At 42.5% G+C, this 24395-nt stretch overlaps 1 protein-coding gene across 2 annotated transcripts in view; it reads left to right on the forward strand.

The window, feature by feature from the left end:
• TMCO4 (transmembrane and coiled-coil domains 4) overlaps positions 1-24395 on the forward strand; it is a 41786-nt gene that overhangs the window by 4883 nt on the left and 12508 nt on the right. For both annotated transcript variants that reach the window (XM_074892633.1, XM_074892634.1), the window contains exons 4-13: positions 3951-3978; positions 5931-6063; positions 9656-9753; positions 10497-10640; positions 11155-11274; positions 13324-13488; positions 14020-14156; positions 15650-15734; positions 19528-19645; positions 22644-22761. In XM_074892633.1, the coding sequence (XP_074748734.1) occupies positions 3951-3978; positions 5931-6063; positions 9656-9753; positions 10497-10640; positions 11155-11274; positions 13324-13488; positions 14020-14156; positions 15650-15734; positions 19528-19645; positions 22644-22761 (1146 nt within the window). The remainder of the gene's footprint in view (positions 1-3950; positions 3979-5930; positions 6064-9655; positions 9754-10496; positions 10641-11154; positions 11275-13323; positions 13489-14019; positions 14157-15649; positions 15735-19527; positions 19646-22643; positions 22762-24395) is intronic.

Below are 24395 nucleotides of genomic sequence, written 5' to 3' on the forward strand. Positions count from 1 at the left end.
AGAGTCTCAGCTGGGGAGATAGCTCCTCAGCCAGCCTCACGTTACGCCGTGCAGGGCGAAGAGCACGGTAGGCTGCTGCTGATGCCACGCATAACGTGGCCACTGTCCCCTTGCACCCTGCAAGGATCCTGACAAGGAAATAGCAAGATGTCCTGCGTGCAGACAGTGCTCTGATATTGAGTAATAGTTATCACACACTCATCCGACAGACCGGCAGATGTGAGAACACGGCTGCGTAAATAAAGTTCTGATAGGAGCAAACTTTCTTGGTCATCATGACCAGCTCCCATTATCTCAGCCATCTTTCGTGTCTCCTAGTCAGTCCTTAAAAGGCCTCAGAGGATCTGCTCCAAACACGTTACAATGCCCAAAGTCCTGTAACAGCATGAGTACAGAGACAGAGAATCTTAATTAATAAGTTAGGACAGCTCTTCTAAAATAAGACCAGCTGTTTTGGTGTTGTTTGCTCAAAATCAGTAAATCCATGCTCTGTTCTTTCTGCATTTAAATGGCTTAGTGTTTCCCAGGTTGTTTCCCTTGTTCTCTCTGCTTCAGGATGGATTCTCTAGATTTAGGCGAGTCTTCCTGCATTGCTTCTGAGCTTATTAAGGGTGAGATTTTGGTTAAATTTAGCTTGTGCTTGCTCCGAGCTTATGTTGCATAAAAGGCTCCATGTGCTTTTACAAAAGTGGCTCTGGATCAGTGGGAGCAGCGGTATTTTGCTTTGAGCCAGAGAACTAAACCACTTATCACCTGGATTCAGGTGGAATACAGAAGCTGTAGATAACAATTCTTTGATTAGTTGAAAGCAAAGATCAGGAATCGCTATCATGCAATGCCACAACATCAGTACCATATGCAGGCATGCCCACATAGGGCAAGGTGATTGATTTTGTCAAAGGAAAGATGGAATTAAAGACTTTTTGTAGAGCAAGGCAGCAGAGGGAAAGCACACTGGTGTGTGGGAAACTTCAGTGTCTCAAGTTGAGATCAGCCCTTCTCACCTAAAAATAAACAAGCTACGGGACAAAGCTTTGTGAATTCTTCATATGTTGCTGTACGGTGCTTTTGCTTCTTTGTATTCAGCTGCCACTGACGCAACATTTAGTGTTTATTTAACAAGTACGCACTTCAATTGCTCAGCGTGTTCAGTGGCAGGGTCCTCTTGGCACCAACGCCTGCATTTTTAAATGTCCTCCCATCTCAAAGGTGCTGACGGGATGATACATGAGGTCAGGAGATTAGAGGTGAACTCACCATTGACTCAATGAAAATGTGAGGATTATGGATTTTTATCTTTGTTTGCATTCATTGCAGATGACTAACACAGGCAAATGTTGGTTAACTGAATCCTTTAAGGACAGTAGTCATAACACACAGGCTGTGGGTGCAGTATGAGAAGGCAGTGCAACAAAAAGAGGTGAAGAAGTGATGATAGGTGAGAAAACATATAAAGTTCTTACCATGAATAATTCTTTTTGCTCTGAACATACTTAGAATGCCCATTTTCCTGTGTTTTTCTATACACATCCACTGCGATATGGATTGGATGCTCTCTGTTGAGGAAATGGGTTTTGAACTTGCCATAATTGATAAAAAGCTGGCAAAGACTGAATAAAGGTTGCTTGCCTTTCTTTGTAAGGTTTCTCAGCCATATGGGTGCTACTCTTGTGCATAGAGTTCACAGGGAAATTCAGAACACCAGCTTCAAAATAAGACTGAAATATAATAACTGCTGCTTAGAGGAGGAAAACAAAACTACTTGTGAACTAATCTAATCAGTGCTGATTGGATGTGCAAAGCCTAAACCAATGAGAAATCATTGAGACTGCTAATTGGCACAGATGCAATGAGAACAGTAGTTCCAGTTTATCACCTGATTACCTGTATCCATCCCTCACCTTTTGAAATGCATGTCTGTAAATGCTTAGGGCAGAAAAAAGAGGTTATTTGATATTAGGTGCTGCAGATGATACTGGGCTTATTGTACAGGATCCACAACTCCCTTTGCAACACACAGGGAGAATTTATTGCCTACAAATGGGCTCTGCACAAGCCAGCCAGCCTGTTCAGGAGGCTGCCTGCGTCAGTCTGTAGAAAATAATGGCAACAAGGTCACAAGCTTCACCTTAGTCTAGACTTCAGGCTCTTTGCTCGGTCAACTTTCCGCTTGAGGCTCCCAGCCCTGGACCTTCTGCTGGGCTTTGACACCTCACTGCCAACCCTTCCCCACAAAACTGCAGCCAGAGAGGAGGTGATGGTGCCCGTGTCTCTAATACCAGAGTAGTTACAGTACTCGGGCTTTGGGAAGCCGGCGTTACGTTCCTCCCTCTGCCTGTGGGGATTATTGTCTCCGTTTCCCACATCCAACCAACCAGCCTGGGGAACAGTCTGCAGCGTGTGTGCATGCACAGAATACTGATCATGGCTGGACCTAGAAAGAAGCCTTTTTTTTCTGCGGTGTGATGATTAGGGGAACAGAGGAGACCTGATTCAGTGACTAACTTAAATTAAAAGGGTTACTCACACGCTGGAGATAGCAAACCAGGACCTTCCTTTTCTTGGGTGAGCGCTCTGGCCATTGGGATGCAGGATGGAGGAGCAGTGGTGACTGGTTTGTGCAGAGCCCAGGCCAACAGGTACCCTCTGGAAGTCCTTATTCCATTAGGATTTGCAGGAAAAGAAGGCTTCTCTGTGGATGGGAACAGCTACCTAGACTTTCAGCAGTAGACGTGTGTGTGTGAAAACATTAGGCAGCAGCAGAGCGAAGGTTTTGGGGTTATACCTGGTGAAAAAGCAACGGTAGGTGGGAGTTCAGCTGCCCTAATCCTTTGGTTTCCCCAGTCCTCTGCAAAAGCTCGCTTCTCCTTTATGAAATAACAGACTCTTCTCATGTTAAAATGATATTCAGAGTCCAGGCACTTACTTCTGCCTGGATAATATCTACAGTTTGCCCCACTTCTAGTAGGAGTTGGTTAATGACGGCTTGCTCTCTGTTCTACACTCCTCATGCAGTAGGGAAAAGATTAGAGACATTTTTACGATACAAATTTTGCTTAGGAGCTTACGGGACTAATAATCATAAACTCTCTGGCAGCCTCCTACATCTTTGGCTGCATGTTTTGTGTTCCCAAAGGGCTGAAGGATTCCCTGTAAAATTCAGCTGTGCTTTATTTGTGTGTAGGAGAGGGAAGTAGCTAGACTGAGCTAGTGCTTAATGTTGTAGTTACATAAAGAACTTAAAATTTGTCCAGTGGCAATAAAAGAGGAGAACACAGTAGTAAAAACACTGGCCTCTTTTTTCATGGATTTGTCCATAGAAACCATCTATTGGATTGATTTGTTTTTCTGATATTTTTACACTGAAGAGCCAACACAGAAGTCAAGTCCCTCAGTCTTGACAGATGGCCATAAATTGAGTTTTTGAGCACTTAATCCAAAAGAACTTCATGCCAGTTCAGCCTTACCGCCTAGAGCTATGAATTCCCAGAATGCCAAAGAAAATAGGGGCCACTGTCCATTAGAGTAGCATTCAAACCTGTTAGTCATGTTGAAATTTGAGTATATATGACTATATAGCGAGCAGAAGGCATTAGAGTGGTAGGAGGATTAGAGCCCTGTTTCTGCAAACTTTGAAGTGTGGTGTAATCATGGTGCTTTCGATTGCAACAGGATTGCTAATAACAAAAAATATGGGATGCTTCGGCATGTACCAAGCATTATCTACTTCTGTCCAGCCATTTGTACCTGCATGTGGAGAATGTTGTACTGGAAGCGTCTGCCTTTGGTCTGTGCTGCCTTGCTGAATTGTAGCTTGCTGGCTTCCCATGTTTATGAACTGACATGCTGCAGTAATTAAATCATAGTCCGATGGGTTTTCATGCCTCCATTTTGATACATCCAGGCATACATCATCAGTTTTAACTTGAGTATTCTTTTTTTCTTTTTAGGACCTTCTCTCCTTCTCTCTTAGAGATGGTAAGTTGACCTAGCATTTGTTCTTTGTAAGAATAACGTAGATGAGTTTACATCTGATACTTGAAAAGGCTGAAAAAGCTCAAGCTACCACCCTTTTTTATCTTAGCTTCCTTTATAGAAAAGCAGCACAGTCTTTCCCTGCGTCCACTATGGGAAAAGCAACTATTATATTAGGAATGATTAATAATACCTGTTAAAAATCAAACAACTGTTCACCTCCTTACCTTCACATGCCCTGCATTGGCATGCAAATGTATGTGATGGTAGAAAAGTTCTGAGCTGAAATACCTGGAGTGGGGTGGTTTTTCTCCAGTATTTCCAGGGGAGCAGGTAACCTCTTCCTTTAGGAAGGCAGTAAAGGTGTTATGAAAATGTCAGCCTAGCAAATTTTCTGCAGATCGCTTGTTGCCTAAAAAGAAAAGAAAAATATTCAGGGTATAAATTCCAGACTGTCCTGTGAAGCCTATTATAAATAAATGTGATTTCACTCGTATATTATATTATGCATAGAACAATTTTCTGGTATACAATCCATAACATGGATTAGTCTGATAAGATTAATGAAATAAAGACCGCCTACTGAACAAAATGTTCATTTCTAAAGGAAGCCTGTTTTATATCACTACATGCATTTTTTAAATCTCTGTGTTTTAACATGTTCTGACAGGAAGGAACTCACTGGTTGCTGATCAGCCTGTTTCACTGTATAACAAAGTACTGTTTTTGTTCTTGCTTTATTTTTAATGGAAAATTGACAAGTCAGTTATTGCAAAACTGCTTATTTTGCTAAGCTGGAATTTAAAAGAAATATATTTTCAAGCCTCGCTGACTTACTGCCAAGCTGGCTAAGTAAAAAGCTAAGTTGTGTATTAGCAGACAGGAAGCAAGAAGGCTACGCGTTAAACACCTGCTTGGGCTTGCAAGATGTGGCAGATATCGGGGATGAAGTGAAGATAAATACTATCCTTATTTCTCAACTAAGCACAAATCTTAAAAGTGGCATCATTAAAGCCTGCCAAAGTAGTTTGGTATCATGGTAATGATGGTAATAAATAAATAAACTTAATAGATTGCCAAATGCCATATTCGATCTACGTGCAGCGGGTATCAGAAACATACTTTGTAGTTGGGTCTTGCTGGTATCTTCACCCACCCCTAGAAAACCCATTGCAGTTTTCATCCCAGAGTGCACCAAGAACCCTTTACAAAGGCCTAGCATCAGCAAGCAGCAGGTGCTACTGAAACTCATGAAAAAAACAAGAGTTGGCACAAATAACTTAAAATCTATTACATTTAAAATGTCTTTTCTTAGAGAACACCTGCTTATAAGTCCAGGAATAATCATTACTCCTGTCATGTGTTGTCTGAGTGCACTGTCTACCTCTGCAGTGAAGTGTAAATACAAACAGTTGTTGGTGATGCTGCCAGGTGAGCTGGCGTGTCGTTTTAAACTCCAGAGTTCTTCTTGTTGCCAACAAGATGAATGGAATACGAAGGTTTCATGTGGAGGTGCATTTTTACAAGATACCGTATCTTGCATTGGTGCATAGTTGAGGTGTACTGTGTTGTGTTACACGTATATATATATTTGATATTTCCAGTTAGGACTGGTCTTGCTGCAGCATTTCTCTGTTGAGAAGAAAGATGCAGCCTAACCAGAGCCTAAAGGCCTCTATCACTGAGAGTGAAGACCAAAGGATTTGAGATCCTTTTTCTGCCATAAAGGCAATTACCTGGTGTAGTGACTACTCGCAGGATGAGGTTTGTGGGGAAGAAGGATTTTCCATTTATCGCTCTCTCCTCTAGATAGTAGGAGTTGTCTTCAGATACATGGAAGACAAAGAGGGCCTGAGAGAAGGAGCTATGCTTGGATGTGACGTGGTCCTCTAGCACAGCTATTTAATCTGGTGCGATGCAGACTGACTGATTTCCTGGGCTTCCCTCTGTTGAAGGGTACTACGATGCTCGAGCGAGGGTGTTGATCTGCCGCATCACCTGGCTGCTGAGAATCCCCTTGGAGGAGCTGGAAGTCCTGGAGGAATCTCTGCTTGAGAGCCTGAAGGAACAAAAAGAGGAAGAGTCAGAGTAAGAACATTTGGGTTGACTATGGGATGAAAAAACACTGCTGGTGATTGAAAGCTTAGCAGTAATTACTTGTGCCTAAGTCCAGTCTCTGATCGTTCCCCCCATGGCTCTTAGCGTAATCATTTATGGCTTGATTAGGATTGCAGAGCCCTCACAGCACTTCAGCTGCACTGAGAAGCAGGAAAGCTCAGCATTCTTAAAATCAGAGCTGAGACCCAACCTTGCAAGCTGGTAAAGGATACTCTGCTCTGAACTGCCTCATTTCCTTGTTCCAGCTGCCTCTCCTAGACTGTAGATTATGCTTAAACACATCACAAAGACCTTGTGCCTCTTATCTCTGGGCCCAATATTCTTCAGATAGAAGTGCCTCTTGCAGAATGAAGTTCCTATAAATTTCAGGACTAGATCCTCAGCTGCTGATTTTCTATGGATCTGCCCTTCCCTGTGCATATTAAGAGACAGCTGTCTAACTCCTATTGAAGGTAGATTTCTGAGGGCAACAATCTGCATCTTCAGATACTTAAGGACCTGACTCCTAATTCTGTGTTACTAATATAAGATTAATTCTCTTAATCACCACTTCTTAGGTGTGAAACAGCCAAAAAGTTGGTATCTATATGAAATGTAGTATTTTTATATTCTGAGCCAGGAATTGTACAAAGGTTTAGCAATATGTAAGGCAGTAAACATGTTTGTAGTGGACTTTCAAGGGACCATTTAATATTTTTATCTCTCAACTCAGCAAACAGGTTATGAGATTAACCCGAGTGCTAATAAAGGCTTTAATCAACGTCCCTGACACAGTACAGTTCACACGATACCGTGGGGTCCAGCATGTGACGGGTATCTTTCAGTTATAGCTTTATTTAAATAAAGCTTAACTTTATAGCGCACTGTAAAAAGGGAAAGTCAAAATAATCTCAAAGATCATGGACTGCTAAACAGGACACCATTTGGCATGCAGGGTAAGGGTTGGTATTAATGGGGACTGTTTTGCTGTGGGTCGTGGAAACAAACTCAATCCTGGGCCTTTAGGAAGACACTGATGCTGAAGGTGGGATGTCGCTCGCAAAGATGATGCTCCAATACCTAATTCTGTATCCACTGGACTGTGGCTCCTGTAGCACAACCCAAAAAGATAGATAATGGCAAGAGCGACGGGTGAATTACGCTGCATGCTTACCAGCCCAGTGGGTTTTGTGCATAGCTGGTGTGGGGAACGCTGTGGATTTCAATCTTGTTCTTTGCCTGAGTTGCAGCCATGGAAGTAAATACCTGTTAGATAAAAGGAAGAAAAATCTTTATAGTGAGAGTAGTCCAAGACTGCAGTGCGGACACATTTGTTATTGCAGTGCTAAAACAAGGCTGAGATTTGTGGGGAATCGATGACCCTTTGTTTGTTTTCAAATAATGCGTCAATGGGGGAAGGAAGCTGGATGTAAACCTGTCACAGCTTTGACCTCACAGACTTTTGGGGCAGGGAGTACATTAACATCTGCTTAGGATGCTTCCAGCTTTGACCATCCACTGCAAGAGGTTTCGGAACAGTTAACATTCAAACAGGATTTTGGCAGCTTCTGCATAGCGTTTTTTTACTGATGTTTGTTAACAGAAGGTTTTGCTCCTGCCTTTGCTGCTGTGGGTGTGTTGGACTGTGGCCCGGAACATGCAAGGTTAAATGTACAGTCATCTTTAGAACAATGCTCCAGACACTTAAATCCATATTACTAGCACCAAACATGTTCTAACTTGCAGGTGTGAACCTCTCTTTTGTACACGGTTCTGTAGTAACTGGAAAACACGACATCGGTTGCTCTCTAACGTGTACTCCTGCCACTTTTCATCATTGGAAAATGACCTGAAATTCCACCTCTGAAATCTCTCTGAACATAATTTGTGGTTCAGACAAGAAGCTGCATATCCAAGATCACTGAGAGAAGTACCAGAAGAGGCAGTTAATTACCATAGGGGATAAAAACCAGTCTGGTAATCAAGTGATGATTGTAATGCAGAAGCTATTAGGAAAGCAACTGTCAAAAGCAGTTGCTAGCAGCTGCGGAAGGAAAGCAATGACAGGTAAAACTTCTCGTGGCAGTAGTTTTACTTAACGGCATCTTCAGGCAGGATTTAGCTGCAAACTGTCTTTCTACCCACATAACTTTAATTGCTCATTATTGCAACTAAAGCCAGGTTAGCTGTATTTCATCTCAATGTCATTATTTTGAGCCCGAGACAACAGCACATTCACTATAAAAGCTGATGAACCACTGCGTAGAACAGAAATTGCTGGATGTTGCCAACTTAGGTATTAACAGTCAGACTGCAGCATTTGGTTAAGAAACTCCAAAAGCATTTTTTTCCAAAGCCAGGCATTCAGATTGGTGACTGCATGCACGAACTAGGGCATATCCAAATGCTGCTTTGACCATGGGGTTGTAGGAAGTGAATTTGGTTATACAGAAATTGCTGAAAAGGCAGCTGTTGCAGGCTGCGCTGTTGTTCTCTGCAGACAGGGACGCTTGCAGCTGCAGAAGGTAATACACGATGGTTTTTTGGGAGGATCTCTGGGGAGACAAAGTCTCCGTGCCATGCAAGTCAGTGGGAGTTCTGCCATTGGCTTCAGCGATGCAGGGATTTCACCCACTGTGCTCCATTCTCCCCCTGCTGGGCTTTACAAAGCTGCGTATTGTTTGGGACTCATCTAAAACTGTCTTTATCAAAATTACAGTGCGCTTGGGGAGTTCCAGGAAGGATTAGGCAATTATATGGATAATGAAAATCCACAATTAGGCTAGGATTAAGAGGGAAAATATCCAAGTTTGGAAAGAAGATAAATTCTCATGTTTCAAGGCCCACATTAACTGCTGTGTAAGCAGGCTAGAAGGAACTTTCCTCTGTAAACAACTTATTCCAGTATCCTCTGTTTCTCACACTTTCCTCTGATGTGGGAAGTTTTTCTCGTAAGAGAGAAACCAAAGACAGCAGAGAGGAGCCAAAAGTAGTGCCTAATAAGTGATATTTGTTCCTTTTAGGTTTATTTACCTGCTTCTGATAAGCTTGTTAAAATGTAGCTTAAATACACACAGACAAATGAACTAATGACTGTGTTTAATACCTATTATATTATTATATTGCGATGTGCAATTAGAAAGCAGCTCAGTATAAAATAGTTTAATTCCATCTCTTTGTTTGTTAGCACAGTTTACCCCTATTCCCTTTTGTTTCAAACACTTTTCTCTGTTTCCACTTAGCTTTCTTCTGTTTTTTTAAGACACATTGGCAGTATATAGTTATTGAAATGCTTTTGACTTTTTGTTTCTTTTTTTTACAAGCTTCAGCCTTATTAGGAAGGGGTTTCCAAGTAAGTAACATCTGTTGGCTTTTGTCAGCAATTAAATCGTTTCAATTTAAATCTGTGGGTTTATGTCCATGCTCATAAATCTGAGTGTGTTGTCACAGTCCACACCTGCATGTTACTTTTTACTGTTCCCAGTAGGGAAATTACACCGAGGAGAATAAAAGCAGATTCTGATGCAGCACTGTTACCCGTCAGGCTTTTCCATCAGCTTTTATGCTTCTAATCCCCCCGCAGAACTGCAGAAGTATCAAGAAAAAAGAAGGAAAGAAGAAAAAAGCTGAAGAGGTACCTGCTGATCGGTTTGGCAACCGTTGGGGGCGGAACAGTGATCGGTGAGGCTGCCCCAGGCATTCTGGAGACTTGCTGCTGAAGTGCATCACAGCACTAGGGGCAGGGGGGGGGTGCTGAATTACACATTCAGCAAGAGAAGCCATCATACCTTTTAGCCCAAGCTGTAATTTTAAAACATTCACTGCTTTTCTTTGCCAGACTGAAGGTAGTATGTCACTTCAGATACCAAAAAATCACCCCAAACAAACAAACAAAACAAAAAAACCCACCACCACGCCTCCAAAAAAATGAAACCCCAAATCCAAGAGAAGTATTTTCAGCCACACAAAAGTAAAACTGAAATAATTAGCTGGAAAAGTTATTCCAGTGTAGCTTCACTGGCTGAGGGAAATATTAAACTGAGGTAATCACTCTTAAAAAATGTTTTCTGTTTTCTCTTCTTTTGCTCTTGTGTTATAAGAGGATCAGATCTTCAACTCCAAATTCAGAACAGTATGAGACTAGATCAGTGTTTCCTCAGCAAAGAGGGCATAGCTCACCCCAGTCTACCACACATTCCTCCTTTGACTTTTAAATTATTCTTTATTTTTACTGAAGTCAGTCAAACAATCTGTGCAGAGATTCAGGGTGTGGGAAGGGTCTCAGAAAGCTCCTTTATTGGTGATGCAAAAAAGACCATTGTACTTTTTCAGTGGCATGAGCAGTACTCACACAGCACAGGGAAATGACTGCCTGGTTTTTGTAAGTGGTAATAGCTTGGTGGTAATACTTGTTGCATCTTCAGGCTTGACAGGGGGTCTTGCTGCCCCTCTGGTTGCTGCGGGAGCTGCTACTATCATCGGAAGTGCTGGAGCAGCTGCTTTAGGCTCAACTGCTGGAATTGCTGTCATGGCATCCCTTTTTGGAGCAGCTGGTGCTGGCCTTACTGGTAAGAGAGTGACCACACGTTTCTCAGCTACTGAGGCACAGGATCCTGTCTGCAGATGCAGAGCTAACGACTTAACTGAGCTCTGCAGAGCAAGGGAAGCAATTTGAGGTGTGATCTTACAACTGTGAAATTATTATTTCAAGGCTGATTAAGATACTGTGTAGCCCCTGATGACCAAGTAGGGAAAGAATATTTGGTATGTGGCTAATGAAGGAAAAGAAAGTTTGCTGCTTTGCATTAGAAAGATGATGCCATGGAGAGCAGCGGTTGTTACAGCTGATGTCTGGCCTGCAGCAAAGAACCGTTCTGCTGGGATTCCCTCAGATCACACAAGCTCAGAAGGATCATGCTGGCTCCATACCAAGCTCTAAGTAATGCACGGACTGGCTGAGGGTTTTGGAAAGGCAAAAAACCTTCCAAATTACCCAAGTTGTTTCTTACGAACTTCTACTGTTAGCGGAGCCTGCCCTTGCTGTGCGATGTCTGAGACTCATGTTTTTGCCTTGCTGTGTAGGATACAAGATGAAGAAGCGTGTGGGAGCCATAGAAGAGTTTGAATTCCTCCCACTCACTGAAGGAAAGCAGCTTCATATCACCATAGCAATTACTGGATGGCTGTGCACTGGCAAATACGGTAAGAACAAGATGAGGAAGCTGAGAGGAGCCTGGAGAGCCATGTCTGTGTTCCACTCCAGGCAGTGTTTGTGCTCTCGTAGCACCATGTCTTCCCCACACTTGCATGGCCTGTTCTCTAAAGAGATCAACTCCCAACGTAAGACTTTGTAACCCAATCTGCCATCCCAATCAAATCAGAGGAAAGAGAGAGGGCAGTAAATAGGTAGTGATAGTAGGATTGGTAGTAGTCATGGCAGGATTGTTTCTGTTAACTGCTGTCTGGTTTTGCTAGGAAAGGTCTCTTTGGGGTGGATGATTTCCAGCGCTAGGACAAAGTGTCTCACCTATCTCTGAGACCTTATGTTTATCCTCCAGCAATTAACAGAAAATAGTGTCTTTTTTCTTTCTCGGTATCTGCCAGATAATGAGGTTTATTGGCAAGAAAGTTCTGTCAAGTAAATCCTGTTAAGCACAGCACTCAGGAGGTGAACTTACAGGCAACAACCTTGAAAAGTCTGCAGTGTTTTAGTTTCCAGTATAGCTTGTCATATAACATATGTCAACTGTCTGCTGATGTGTTCAGCAACCTGACTGAACAGCTGCCAATTTATTCAGAAGCATCATGATTAACATTGGCTATCATTAATGCAGAAGGATGTCTCTGTCCTGTTGCTTGTTAGGTTGCAGCTTGCTGTCAGAGTAAGGTTATTTTCACTTTGCCGTACTGTGCTTTGGCTTTTCTCATTGTCTGCTTGCCAGGGGTCCAAATCCTTGGGGTTGGAGCGCTCCCAGGCACTGTTATAAAGACAAGTGTGTCCCTTCAGGAACCTTTTTGTGTCTGTTTGCCCTTAAAAGGGAGTTACAAGTGACACACATTCTTCTTCCATAACTAGCAATCTGCTGTAATGTTTAAAAAGGCGAAATTAGAATTGTCATCCATTCTCCTCCTTACAGTTGTGTCTGTCTATTTACACGCTTGCATGACTCCTTAAAACAGAGGGACCGAGGACAGGATTTTTAGGGAATTTGCTACCTTGTGATTTTGGAGCTCCCAGTAGCTGCCCATCTGTACGTTCACAAATCTGACAGTACACTGTGGTGTGATCTGGCGTGGGGCTCTCTCGGGCCACTTTGGTCATCAGTGCCTCAGCCTGCCCTGCATTGTTTGGGGAAGGAACAGTGTGGGAAGGGTTTTAGTTAATTAAAATAAAAATTCTGCTCTGCCCTGCAGAGTTTGTCTGCCGTTAATAGCCTTGCCAGGCCCCTCCTGGCCTCTTAGTAGAAGCTACACTACAAACAGGAGAGAGTAAGGCTTAAAAATTGTTTTTTCAGCCAAAAATTAGACTTGCACAGTGGAAATTATCCATTATTTCTCAAACATCCAGGCACTGCTTTTGATTAGCACCTGGAGGGAAAAAAATTAAACTGAAGTGGCTAATGAGGCTAGATGGCAAAGTAAAAATAATTGCAGTCTGGATCTGCAAATGCAGATTCCTTGTTTTCCGACAGGGCTGTTGCTGCAATCCTTGCCCGACTAACTGAAGTGCTGGGAAGATGCTCTGTGATAGATTTTGACAAGATCTTACATATTTTCTGTGCTTCTGGTCCCCCTGAACTCAGTCCATGCAGCCATTCAGCACTTTATCTTTCTCAAGACAGGCCTTCCTTTGGTCACTATGAGAAGATGGAGCTGCCGGACTTGGCCTGCTGTCTGATGGTGGGAGGAATGTCCTTAATACCTGACATAATTAGTGTTAATGTCCATCTGTCTTGGCAGTCTCTGAGGCAATTGAATGGGTTGTGACGTCTGAGCCTGTTCACACTGAAGACTCTTTGCCAAGGCAGCTAAAGCTGCACGATTATTTACAAATTTTTATTTATTGTAAAACAGTGGAAATACGGAGTCTATCAGTATTTTTAAATATGATTCCTCATTATCACAGTATATTAGTATATTCCCATGTCCTGCTGGTTCTTTTCTGATTCTTTCTTGGACTCATCTTGCCAGGAGTCAGCTGTTGTTGTGTTCTCTCTGAACATGAATTCCATCTTTGCAACCTTTTCTCAGGGAGCTTCACAGCACCGTGGAGCAGCATGTTGCAATCGAGTGAGCAGTATTGTCTGGCCTGGGAATCCAAGTACTTGATGGAGCTTGGCAACGCCTTAGACTCCCTGCTGAATGGTTTTGTGAACATGATGGCTCAAGAAGCCCTAAAATTCACTGTCTTGTCAGGTAAGAACCTAAATCGTATCAGACCTGCTTGAGTGGCTCTTGTGCAGTTCCACTGTTGGTGTCTGTTTAAAGGAGCTTTCCTAAGCAAGGAAGATTTCTGAGAAGACATCTCCCTTGGCACCGCCCTGCAGAAGTGCCACACCTGTAATTTAGATTTGCTTTCCTGGATTGCTGACCCTCTGTGTCATTGACTCGTTCTTTTAAAATTACAGCTGGAAACACCTTCCTTCACGCGTGACTGTGTTTATTTCTCTATGTTATTACACTGTTTTACTGCTTTACATAAACCTTTCAAACATGCAGGTTACATTCATGCATGGCGTCTGTTTGCCTCCGTATCAGAACATCAGATTCTTTCTTATCTTTAGTCTAGCAAAACATTTCTCAGATCAGCTCTTGAGAAAGAAGACTGGAAATGACAAAAGGTCCTCGGTTTAGCTTTTAACTTCAGTGAACCGTCTTGCTTTTGACATTTCCTAAGAGCAGCCCAGATCTGTGACTGTGCTGTGCTGTTTGCTTTGTGTGTTGCAGGTATTGTGACAGCCTTGACTTGGCCAGCTTCACTCTTGACTGTTGCCAGTGTCATTGACAACCCCTGGGGAGTGTGTCTGCACCGGTCTGCTGAAGTAGGCAAACACCTAGCACATATCCTGCTCAGTCGACAGCAGGTAATTGGCTAGAAATTATCCAGGAATAAAGACTGGAAGGGATCTGGCCCATGGAGGTTAAGTTTTATAGTCATGCTAGGTAACTATCCACTGGTATCTTTCCAAAAAATTAATAATGAACTGAAAAATGAAAAAATGCTGCATGAAGGTAACCAGCATGTATCTGGTTCATTGGGGAAGAATAGGCAGTCCCAAGTGAATCAGAGAAATCCTGCTAAGATTTGTTCCTTTTAACCTAAAGCTGTTCTAAAGGAAGAAGAGATCCGGGTCATAAATGACAAATGGCTTGATCATGTCACAGACCAGCCAGGCCAACTCACTTAGTGGAAATTTGAGAACAGAAAGTAAAGATAGGTGAAAAGAAAAAGAGAATACAGAACGTTAAAAATATTTACTGATAATTAAGAGGCACTAGCAAAACAATGTCAGAGAAGACTGTGCAGCAGTAGATGCACCGTGAGCCATGCTTTTGCTGACGGAGAAGTGGAATGGGCTGGTACCTGAAAGAAGTGACAGAAGTTAATAAGCTTCCCTCAGAAGGTTTGCAAAAGACATTTCTGTCCCCCCAAAACCTGCCATTATTCGCAGGGCTGTCACTGGCAGGGAGGCTGGTTTTTGCTGGCCACGTGTTTGTCTCACAGGCACGCTAGTCCGGTATCTGTTAGAGAGGAGCCCTGTGGGACCCATGGCCCCAGAGCTGCGTGTCATAATAGTGTGAAACAGCAGAGTAGAAACAAACTTGATTTCTCATAAAAATACAATCCCAGGAAAAGCAATAAACTTTATTTCATACAAGCCCTTTGTTTTGCTTGGGGCATTTGTTACTGCCTTTTAAGCATTTGCTATTGTGAAAACACGCATTCCAATGTGCTGGAGCGTCTAAAACTAGTTAGTGTGATGTCTAGGGAGTCCACCACACACCTGCTCCCTGGTTAATACAAAGACCATTTTCCACTGTGTTGAGATTAGGCTCCCTTTGACTTTATAGAAAATCTTATTAGGCTATTCAGAATAAAAGCTTACCCCACATCATTTTTTCTAACAGCCACACAGTGCTGCTGTCATTCTGTCTTAAATCTAGAGATGGTCAATATTTTTGTATTACAGTTTCTTTTTCTGTTTATTTGAAACATTTCTGGGAAAATTTTGCTCCTTGAATTAGGCTTTCATTTGGAAATTTCAGAACAATGACAGCATTGTTTTGTTTCTGTTTGAAACATCTCCTTTGTTGTAACTTCTGATCATTAGATTCTTTCAACTGATTTTCTGAATATCAAAAATACAAAATACACAGGTATGCAGAATTCTCAATATTGAACTGCGCATAACTTTGAGGATACATAATCCCTTTGAAATCAACCAAATTGCTCAAATGTTTAAAAGATCATGCACAAGCATAAATGCTTTGTGTGTTAGGGTCTGTGGGATCCTGTGGCCACTCTCTAAGTCTAAAACAGTATTTGATGGCTTTTTTTCCTTTCCTTCTCTCTTAGGGCAAGCGACCTGTCACACTGATTGGCTTCAGCCTGGGTGCAAGAGTCATTTACTTCTGCCTGCAGGAAATGGCTCAAGAAAAAGGTAAAATTCACCTTCTAACCTTTTTCTCCTTTATTTTTCTTACTGCTGGTAGAGAAGTTTTTCTTCCAAGGGGAAGAGTTCTTCTGGAATAGAGCTTGGGCCTTTTAGGATAGGCTAAAAACCTAAAAAAAAAAAAAAAAAAAAAAAAGGTTTTGAAATGCATTTGGAGCCAAATTCTACTGTCATTTCCACCAGTTCAGTGGATTAAATCTGCTGTCTTCACTCGAGGTGCTCCAGTGTGTCAGTTTGGTCTCCAGTCTGTAAACAACAACTTGACATTTTGTGACATTCGGCTGCTAGATCAGTCTGTGAGCTGCCCACACGCCACTGTGATCTTGGCAGAGGATGCTTTGCCTTTATTGGAAGCTCTCTGTAGCTATTGTATCTGATTCCCTGAGTCCTCCCTTCCATTTAAGTCATTGAAATGCCACTGTCATCTGCTATTTTCATGGTAATTTTCCCCCAAAGTCAAGTATAAAACCATCTGTCAATTTATTACCCATTGTGGTTCTGTTTATTAATAGATTCTATTTTTAATTTAGAAAAAGAATAAAATCATTATGATCAGTTGATGTAAATTGCATCTTAGAGTTGAGTCAGTAGTGAGTGTGCGCGTGCAGCCTGCCTTCCCCCCTACGTAGCTAATTTAATTCATTAACCATTTAGCCTCACAAAGACTCCCTAATAAATAAGGACCTTTATAAAGGAAAATGTTCAATAAAGTCCAAGAAGGTGGGAATAGAGTCAAGTGAGGACGAAAGTCAGCGTTTTTTCTGTTGACAGCTGTGTACCAGAACTTCACTTCTGGTTTAAGATGGAAGTCCTCAAATACAGGAATTCTGTTCTCAAAATAAATCTAATCAAATCCAGAATGATCCTAACGGAGTTATACTGAAGCCAGAACCCAGATCCTAATCTGGCCCTAGATCTAATCTTTTTGTGTCCTAAGAATGCCAGGGGCTGAGATATTTTCAAGCTTTTATTTAACGGTCTGCAGTCTCTTGCTGGAATAACACGGGACCGTAGCAAAGTAATACGTGAAAGGAAATCATTAGGGGTCTTTAAGGTTGGCTGCCATTCTAAAGAAATCTAAGCATCGTAATTATGTATCATAGCAGTTCCCCACTGTACACTAATTTTTCAGTTCCTTAATTGAATTATGAAAGCTGAGCTGTTTGCGAGATGAAAAGCAGCATGTTTGGTGCAGATTGCCAAGGCGTTCTTCACATGCACATTCCAGCGCAAGCCACAGAAGGAATGGAGCTGGGACCTGGGACATCTGAGACTGATTGGGGTTTGGACTTGGATGTCTCACACAAAAGAAATACAAGGCCTAGTCATGCAGGCCTTTTGTATCCAGATGGCAGTGGCATTTCTGAGGACAAATAACTAATCATGGATTATCCAGTGAAACACCACAGCAGAAACTCAAAATTCTGTTAAACAAAAATACTCTTCTGCAAAGCAATTAAATAACCTTTGGGATACTTCATCACAAATGACTTTGGAAGCCAGAGCTTAGTAGGTTTCCAGAAAATGACATTATAGCAGAAAATGGAGTAATGACCCACCAGAGATGAGTTACTGCATGGGAGGATCATTGGTCTGATTTCTTCATCACAATTCCCGTGCATTTTAGTAAATAAGAAGTGTAAATTAATGAAAACTGATACTGGCTGTTACCACCAGAACCTGAACCTTGAAACCAAACTGCGTGTGATGGGAGCGAGGTATCACCCATGACATATTTGTCTAATACTGTTCACAGGGTCCTACAGAATTGCTTGTGTGACTGGTACCACCGCTGGGTTATCACCTCTGCTGTGGTTAGGAATCAGGAATACTGCTGCCAGACTCAGCCATGAAACACTGTCCTTGCTCTGTGTCTGTGCAGTGCCCAGAGAGCACTAAATTCCACCCCTGTTCTCTTTTGAGTGAGGGCTAACACGACGAGATGCTTTCCTCTTTGCCCAGTGAGTCGTACCCTAAAGGCACAGCAGAGCCCAGCTCCCAAGCACTGGTTGTGGCCTCTGGGCCAGCTTGTATCTTCCACAGCTTTTCTGGACAAATCATCTTACCAGTTTTAAATTTTTGCCCATCAGTAATTACTTTTTTTTTTTTTTTCATTTTCCTGCTTGTGCAGACTGTATTGTTCTTCATCATATAAAAGATTTGCAAACTGTGAAATCATTTAATTTATCTAGAGTGTCAGCAACTATGTAGGCCAGTGATCTGTTCTCAGGTTTCTGTCCCCCTCTGTCAACATCCAAAGAAAATGAGTATTTTTCAGCCAAGGCTAAACATTTTTGTTCTGAGCAAGAAATAAGCTGTGCAAAGGACTGGAGAAACAAAAGCTTCCAATACCTTGCCCAAATGTTCGGGATCCTGATGAATTAGCTGTTTGTTTATTCAGTTGGCTCACACTGTGGCCATGGAATTTAGTACCTTGGTTGGAACGAGATCCCCATTTGCAGGGCTCTGGGTTTCTTTTTCATTGCCCGTGATCATTGGAACAGGACTTTATTGCTCACAGATTACACTAACAAAATTGAATTACTCTTTGCTGTTCTCTCAATTGGTGCAAAATTTGCTTTGCAATAAGAAATAATACCATGAGAGCTCTTTTGGATTGTTGTCAGGCACTGGGATTTACACTGCAGAGAAAGGTGCAGGCGCTGCAGGCAGCTCCAAGCCGTTTACTGCTGTTAGGGAAAGGAAAGCAATTGGTTTACGTTTGAAACGTCTAGCCAGGCAGCACCTCTCCATCATAACTTGAAGTGGTATGCAGTCATTCTCACTTTCACTTCCCCCTAAGCTCCAGCATATTATTTTACAAATCTCAGACGCCAGGCTGAGAACGGTTCAGCTCACGTCTTGTGAATGCTGGTCTCCCACAGGTGGAGAGCAGGGATTTGGTGTGCTGTGCCCGTGAGTCTCCCAAGAGAATGTGAATGTCGTTTAACTGCTATGGCACCAGGTGCTTGATCTCTCTTTACAAAGATTTATTAATAGATATAAATATATTGTTTAGGAGTTTAAGAAAGTAGCAGAGCTGCCCATTATTTCTCATTCAATCATTATTTCTACTGAAATTCCCCAGCCGCAGCTGTCTGATAAGAGATGAAGATTTATTATGCTTCAAAGTCATCATTCCTTTGTAGCAAATCATGCCCTGGGCATTCCAGTTAAAGTACCCTTCAAGAAAATCAGATCAGTTTGATAGATTATCACTTTGTGTTGGCAAATGCCTCCGTTGTTGCCAGTTCCCAATCAATACTACGAATTTGGGGGTTTTCTGTTGCGTGTACAGGTCATGTTTTTCATGAACTCAGCTCTAAGGACTGGTTGTGGGAAAAGTTTATCGTGCTTAATATGTGACAACATTTGCTCACTGTATAGAATGTCAGTCCCTGTCACCTGTTTCAAAGCTCTGTGCAAACCCAGATCAATAGGCCTGGGGAAAGAACTTTCCACAGGTTTGTTGCTTGAACTGCATCTTTCTGGACACAGGCCAGGCCACTTCTCCCTCTTGACATCAGCCCAGTTCCTTTCACTTGTCTCAGGATCTTTAATTTTCACATTTACTGATTCTGGCTGGAACTGCAGACACTTAACATTTATGCAAAGTGCTGTTTAAGATCTTCCTTCCCATTGTTTCTGTCTTTAAAATTTAAATCACTGAAATGATTTTTCTGTAGTGCCCATCTGAACATACCCCTCCTTCATGTACATGTAAAGGTATATTTTCTGATCTGTCTTGTAAATCTGAGCTGTTCTGCTTTCATCTTAATAGACTCTCAAGGGATCATTGAAGATGTGGTCTTACTGGGAGCTCCAGTGGAAGGAGAAGCCAAGTACTGGAAAGCTATCACAAAAGTGGTGTCGGGCAGGATCATAAATGGTTATTGCAGGTCTGTATGTGCTCAGCCCCCTGCTTCATTATCCTAGTGTCACTTGGAAAGGATTTTGTACATTTATCCCTTTTGAATGTTTTGTAAGTGAATAATTGTTCAGCTGGTGAGTACGTTGATTCAGTAGCGCCAGAGGCAGCAGTGCCAGAGCCTCTTCCCTCCAGAGGTCTCTCCCTCAGATTAATTGGAGATGACAGTCTTCAGGAGACACTTGCAGGCTGTTCTGTCTCCAGCTCTTGGCTGTTTGCAGTGCATAGTTACACTGGAAGCCTGAGGTGCTCAACATGTAGGTCCTGTTCATATGGTGGCAGTGTTATATCACTCTGGCAGCTTAAAGCTGGGTCAGGGTGTTTTTGTGCATAGTCTGAAATATTCTAAGGCCCCTTTAAATCTCAGCTTTATGTAAAGGACTATAAATATGGCCACTAGGTTCACTGACAGTTAAAGAATGCGAATTAAAATCTATAAAAGCTGTGAGATACAATTCACTAGGGGCTGCTTATGGGGAACAAGATGTGAAAATTGCAATGGAAGGGAAGGAACTCAAGCAAATTGAAGATTTTTTTGTATCTAGAGTCAGTTTCTGGTCAGGATAGTCCACATGAACAAGATGTTTTACTTACAAAAGAAGTACAGCTGGCATAGCTGTAGCAAATTTACTAAGGATGTGAAAGAATAAAAAAGTTACCTTGAAATCAAATATCATCCTTTTAAAACTGTGCAGACAACTGCTATGCAGAGTTGTGAGAGCTGCTGGGTGAGAAGAGGGAGATTCAGAGGCACGAAACAGCTGAAGCAATCTTATAAAAGCTATTAAGAATTCAAGTGACAGTATCAAATCTAATGACTGGTGTTGGAAGATAATTGTGACAAGAACACTGCTTACCAGCACAATTAGAAGAGGAGAAGTTAAAATGAAAGAATGAAGCAAGGAGGACTAAGGACATAGGAAAATAAATTGAGAAATAACCAGGCAAGAAGATTAGCAAAGAACATGTAACTGCAAGTCTTGACAGCTTATAAAGCCATGAGCCCTCAGGTCAAGGACAGGTGAAAATGCTGTTGGTACTTTCCATACACGCACACATATGTATGTTACATATACCTGTGTAAGATGAGGACGTGTTGTATCACTGCATCTAGCATAGTACATTACTTTACAAAGAACTAAATAAAAGAATTAAAAGCATTCAAGATTAAAACAACAAATTATTAATCCCATCTGTCAGGCTGAAAATTGTTGCTTTTGTCCTTTTTGGATCGCAGGAGGTTTTATGGATGCCAAATGTGCACACCAGTTACAGTGTTTCTTCATGTGACTTAAGGAAAAAACAATTGCTGCCTCCTTGGGAGTGCTTCTGTGTTCCTCCAAGAAGCCATAAATGATAGCAATTGTTGCATATAACTGAATTTGCCCTGGCAAATACCATTCCTCCCCGTGTTATACAAATACCAGTTTCGCTGCAAAAAGCTCAGTGTATTCATCTCCTATAATACAAAAAAAAATAAAAGATCTTGTTATAGTTTGAAAGCCTGCATGTGCTGTTGGAATAAAATGGTATGTGTGTTTGTACCTCCATGTGTGCAGTAATTTGGTTAGTCTCTGCTTTGGCAAGCCCGTGTCTTGGATGCGGAATGAAAAATGATGTAGAAATTGTAGCTTGTTGCTCACTTATAGGAAGAAGCAGGTGAGGAGACTGTTAGGAAATATTCCACTAGTACTTTGCCTTCAGATGCTGAATTTGAGAGTTATTCAGCTAGCATGAGGGGCAGCTAGAGGAGGTAACTGAGAGATACAGAGAATTTATGAGGATATTAGGTATGAGAGAAGGATTATACAAATACTTGTGGTAAGATCTCACCTGATTCTGATTTCTCTGGTCTCTCACTTATACAAATTGTGGCCTCATTCTGTCACTTTAAGGAGTAGCTCTATTTAGGTCAGATGAATTACGTTGAATAGAATTCCTGCAAGATCAGATTTGGGCCCAGTTTGTTGAGCTTCAGTCCAGTGTAGCTTGTCTTCTTCAGCTTTGAAGTCTGAAAGGACATGGAGAGTGAAAGCCAGCTGTCAAGAGCTGTCCCATCCGATTTCACAGCAGAGTTACAAATTCCTACTGGGAAACCTTAACCAAATTAGTTAGACTTGCTCAGCTTTTGAAAGAACCCATGCCCGCGTGGCGTGGATGCATTGCAAAGATTTTGCAGAGCTCTGCGTAGACTTACAACTTCTAGCACAGACCGTTTTGGAGTGGCCAGGAGCAGCCAGAAACGGGCACCCGTGCAGGTGCATTTCACCTGCTGCCATCACAGAGTGCAAATACCAGTCACATCCAACCTAAATCTACTCTGTAGAGTGTAGTGGCGTTTAGGTGCCCAGATTTTATGCTGTTGCTCAGTGCGGGAGAAAAACTTCTGTACTTCCAAAGGACACGTTGCCTTCTCTCATCATGCTACAGTCTACCCTGAAACTGTCACAGTGACTTATGGCAATACTTTACAGTGGGAACAAACTCTTCCTAGTTCTGTCATTGAAACTGTGTATTTATACAGTACCTATAAATCAGGAGCACTCCAAGGAGCTTCGCAGTCGATATTTATATCAGCAACATTGGTAATGTAGGCCTCATCGCGTTTACAGCTGTCTACAGGCTGGAGAACTTCTACCTATTAGTACATTAAAAAGATTAAATATGTGAATGTATTGCAATCTCTAAGGAAATGCAGAAATAAATAGAAAAGTCAGATTTTTAAACCTGCTGCATGTAATGAGGCTACACCCATGAATCAGGATTAAATTCAGACTTACTGTGTCCCAGGAACCTGCCCTGAATTGAGCAACTGCTGTGATTCCTACATCGGATGAAGCTGCAGCAGGTCTTGGTCCAGACATCACTGTGCTCCCCTGCCCTTCTACTCTCCTCATGGTCTGAGCAGTCACATCTTGCACTGGTTTGGCAAAGGATTTATTCACGCTCTTCTTCTGCTCTGCTCCTAGGGGGGACTGGCTGCTGGGCTTTGTATACAGAACCTCTTCTGTCCAGATCAACGTTGCAGGCCTCCAGCCCGTCGACTTGGATGACAGGAGGATGGTAAACATGGACCTGTCATCTGTAGTAAGTAGTACTTCTTGTATTCTCATTTTTTTTCCATCTGTCCTTCGCTTGCAGCACTGTAACCTCACACTCACTGATTATGGGAGGACGGGATACTGAAGAGAGCACCTCTAGGTACATTGTCCCTCCTTCCTTTTTTTGAGATAACTCTCATCTCAGACTTCACTATAGATTCACAAGCGATAGGACAAGAGGGAATGGCCTCAAGCTGCGCCAGGGCAGGGTCAGACTGGCTCTTAGGAAGGATTTCTTTGCAGAAGGGGTTGTTGGGCGTTGGAATGGGCTGCCCAGGGCAGTGGTGGAGTCCCCATCCCTGGAGGGGTTGAAGAGTCGGGTTGACCCAGCGCTGAGGGATCTGGTGGAGTTGGGAACGGTCAATGTGAGGTTCATGGTTGGACTGGAGGAGCTTCAAGGGCTTTTCCAACCCAGATGATTCTGTGATTCTGTGATTTTGTTGACCAAGCCAGTGCTCAGTATTGAGCAAAATAATGAGAACTTGCCTGTCTTGTTAGATATGTTTGGGTGGTTTTGGTTCTGAAATATCTCATACTGGAGACACAAAATGCCATTATTCTCCGAGAAAGACCTTGCTGTCTGGCAAGCCCCGGATCAGCAGGTAGGTAGGATCAGCAGCTGGGGAACCTGGAGCTCAAACACGCGACTGTGGAGCAGGTCCACCCCGGAGTTTTATCTCGGCCTTCAACATGTTCGGGTTCGTACAGGGGCGAGTTCACAGGCCTTGTACCTTGGTCCCCTGGGCTGCACTGACTCCCTGGTGCAGGAACCACCTGTGATTACAGAAACTCTGTGATAACGATGGCTGGTTTGCTAGGTCCAGACCTGGGCTGCTGCCTTTTTGGGGTGTAGGTCTCCAGGAAGCAGGAAGAGATTCACCTGTATATTTAGTTTCCTCAAAGCTAGCTGGTGTCATTAATGATAATGGTAATATTATATGTCCAGCAATATTCAACTCAATTACCTTAAGCAAACTAATGATCTCATTGCCTTGTCTATACTCATGAGTGAGCTTTTCCACAGAAAATCAGGCAGAATTCAGCTTGTGTATTCATATTCTCAGTAATCTTGGACGTGCAATCTTGGTTTTTCCATATCTTAATGTTTTAACTCATTTTTCACTGTCTGCAAACTGGACTGGAAGATGCTCAGGATACTTCCACGGTCATTGTTCCTGCTGTGACTCCTCACGAATGTCCCCACAAGCTGGTAGGGATTGTCAGCGTTGCTCTGGAGCCAAAGGCAGTTTTAAGTGTTTTCAGATTTTTTGGAGCACCAGCCCGCTGAGCCTATAAATACCCAACTGTTACCAGCTCATTTCATTCATTATAACTGAGCTATGTACAGCCCTTGCCAGAAAACACAGGGCTTAGCGCTGTGCAGATAAAATAGAGACTTTGCAGAACAAAATAGAGGCTTCCCAGAAGGAAGCGGTATAGCGGAGGCTTTTAAACACGGTCCGGCAGTGTAGCTGTTCTCGTATCTTTGCACCTTACTGGGTTCTCTTGGTTAGCATTTCCACATGCTCCCACATCCATTTTTTCACCATCCCCAGAGTTGCTGTTAGTCACTTGCGAGCAGTGACATCTGTTGCTGGCATGAAAAGAAAAACGGCCAAA

This window comes from Strix uralensis, chromosome 23 (genome assembly GCF_047716275.1).
Source record: "Strix uralensis isolate ZFMK-TIS-50842 chromosome 23, bStrUra1, whole genome shotgun sequence".
Taxonomy (NCBI): domain Eukaryota; kingdom Metazoa; phylum Chordata; class Aves; order Strigiformes; family Strigidae; genus Strix; species Strix uralensis.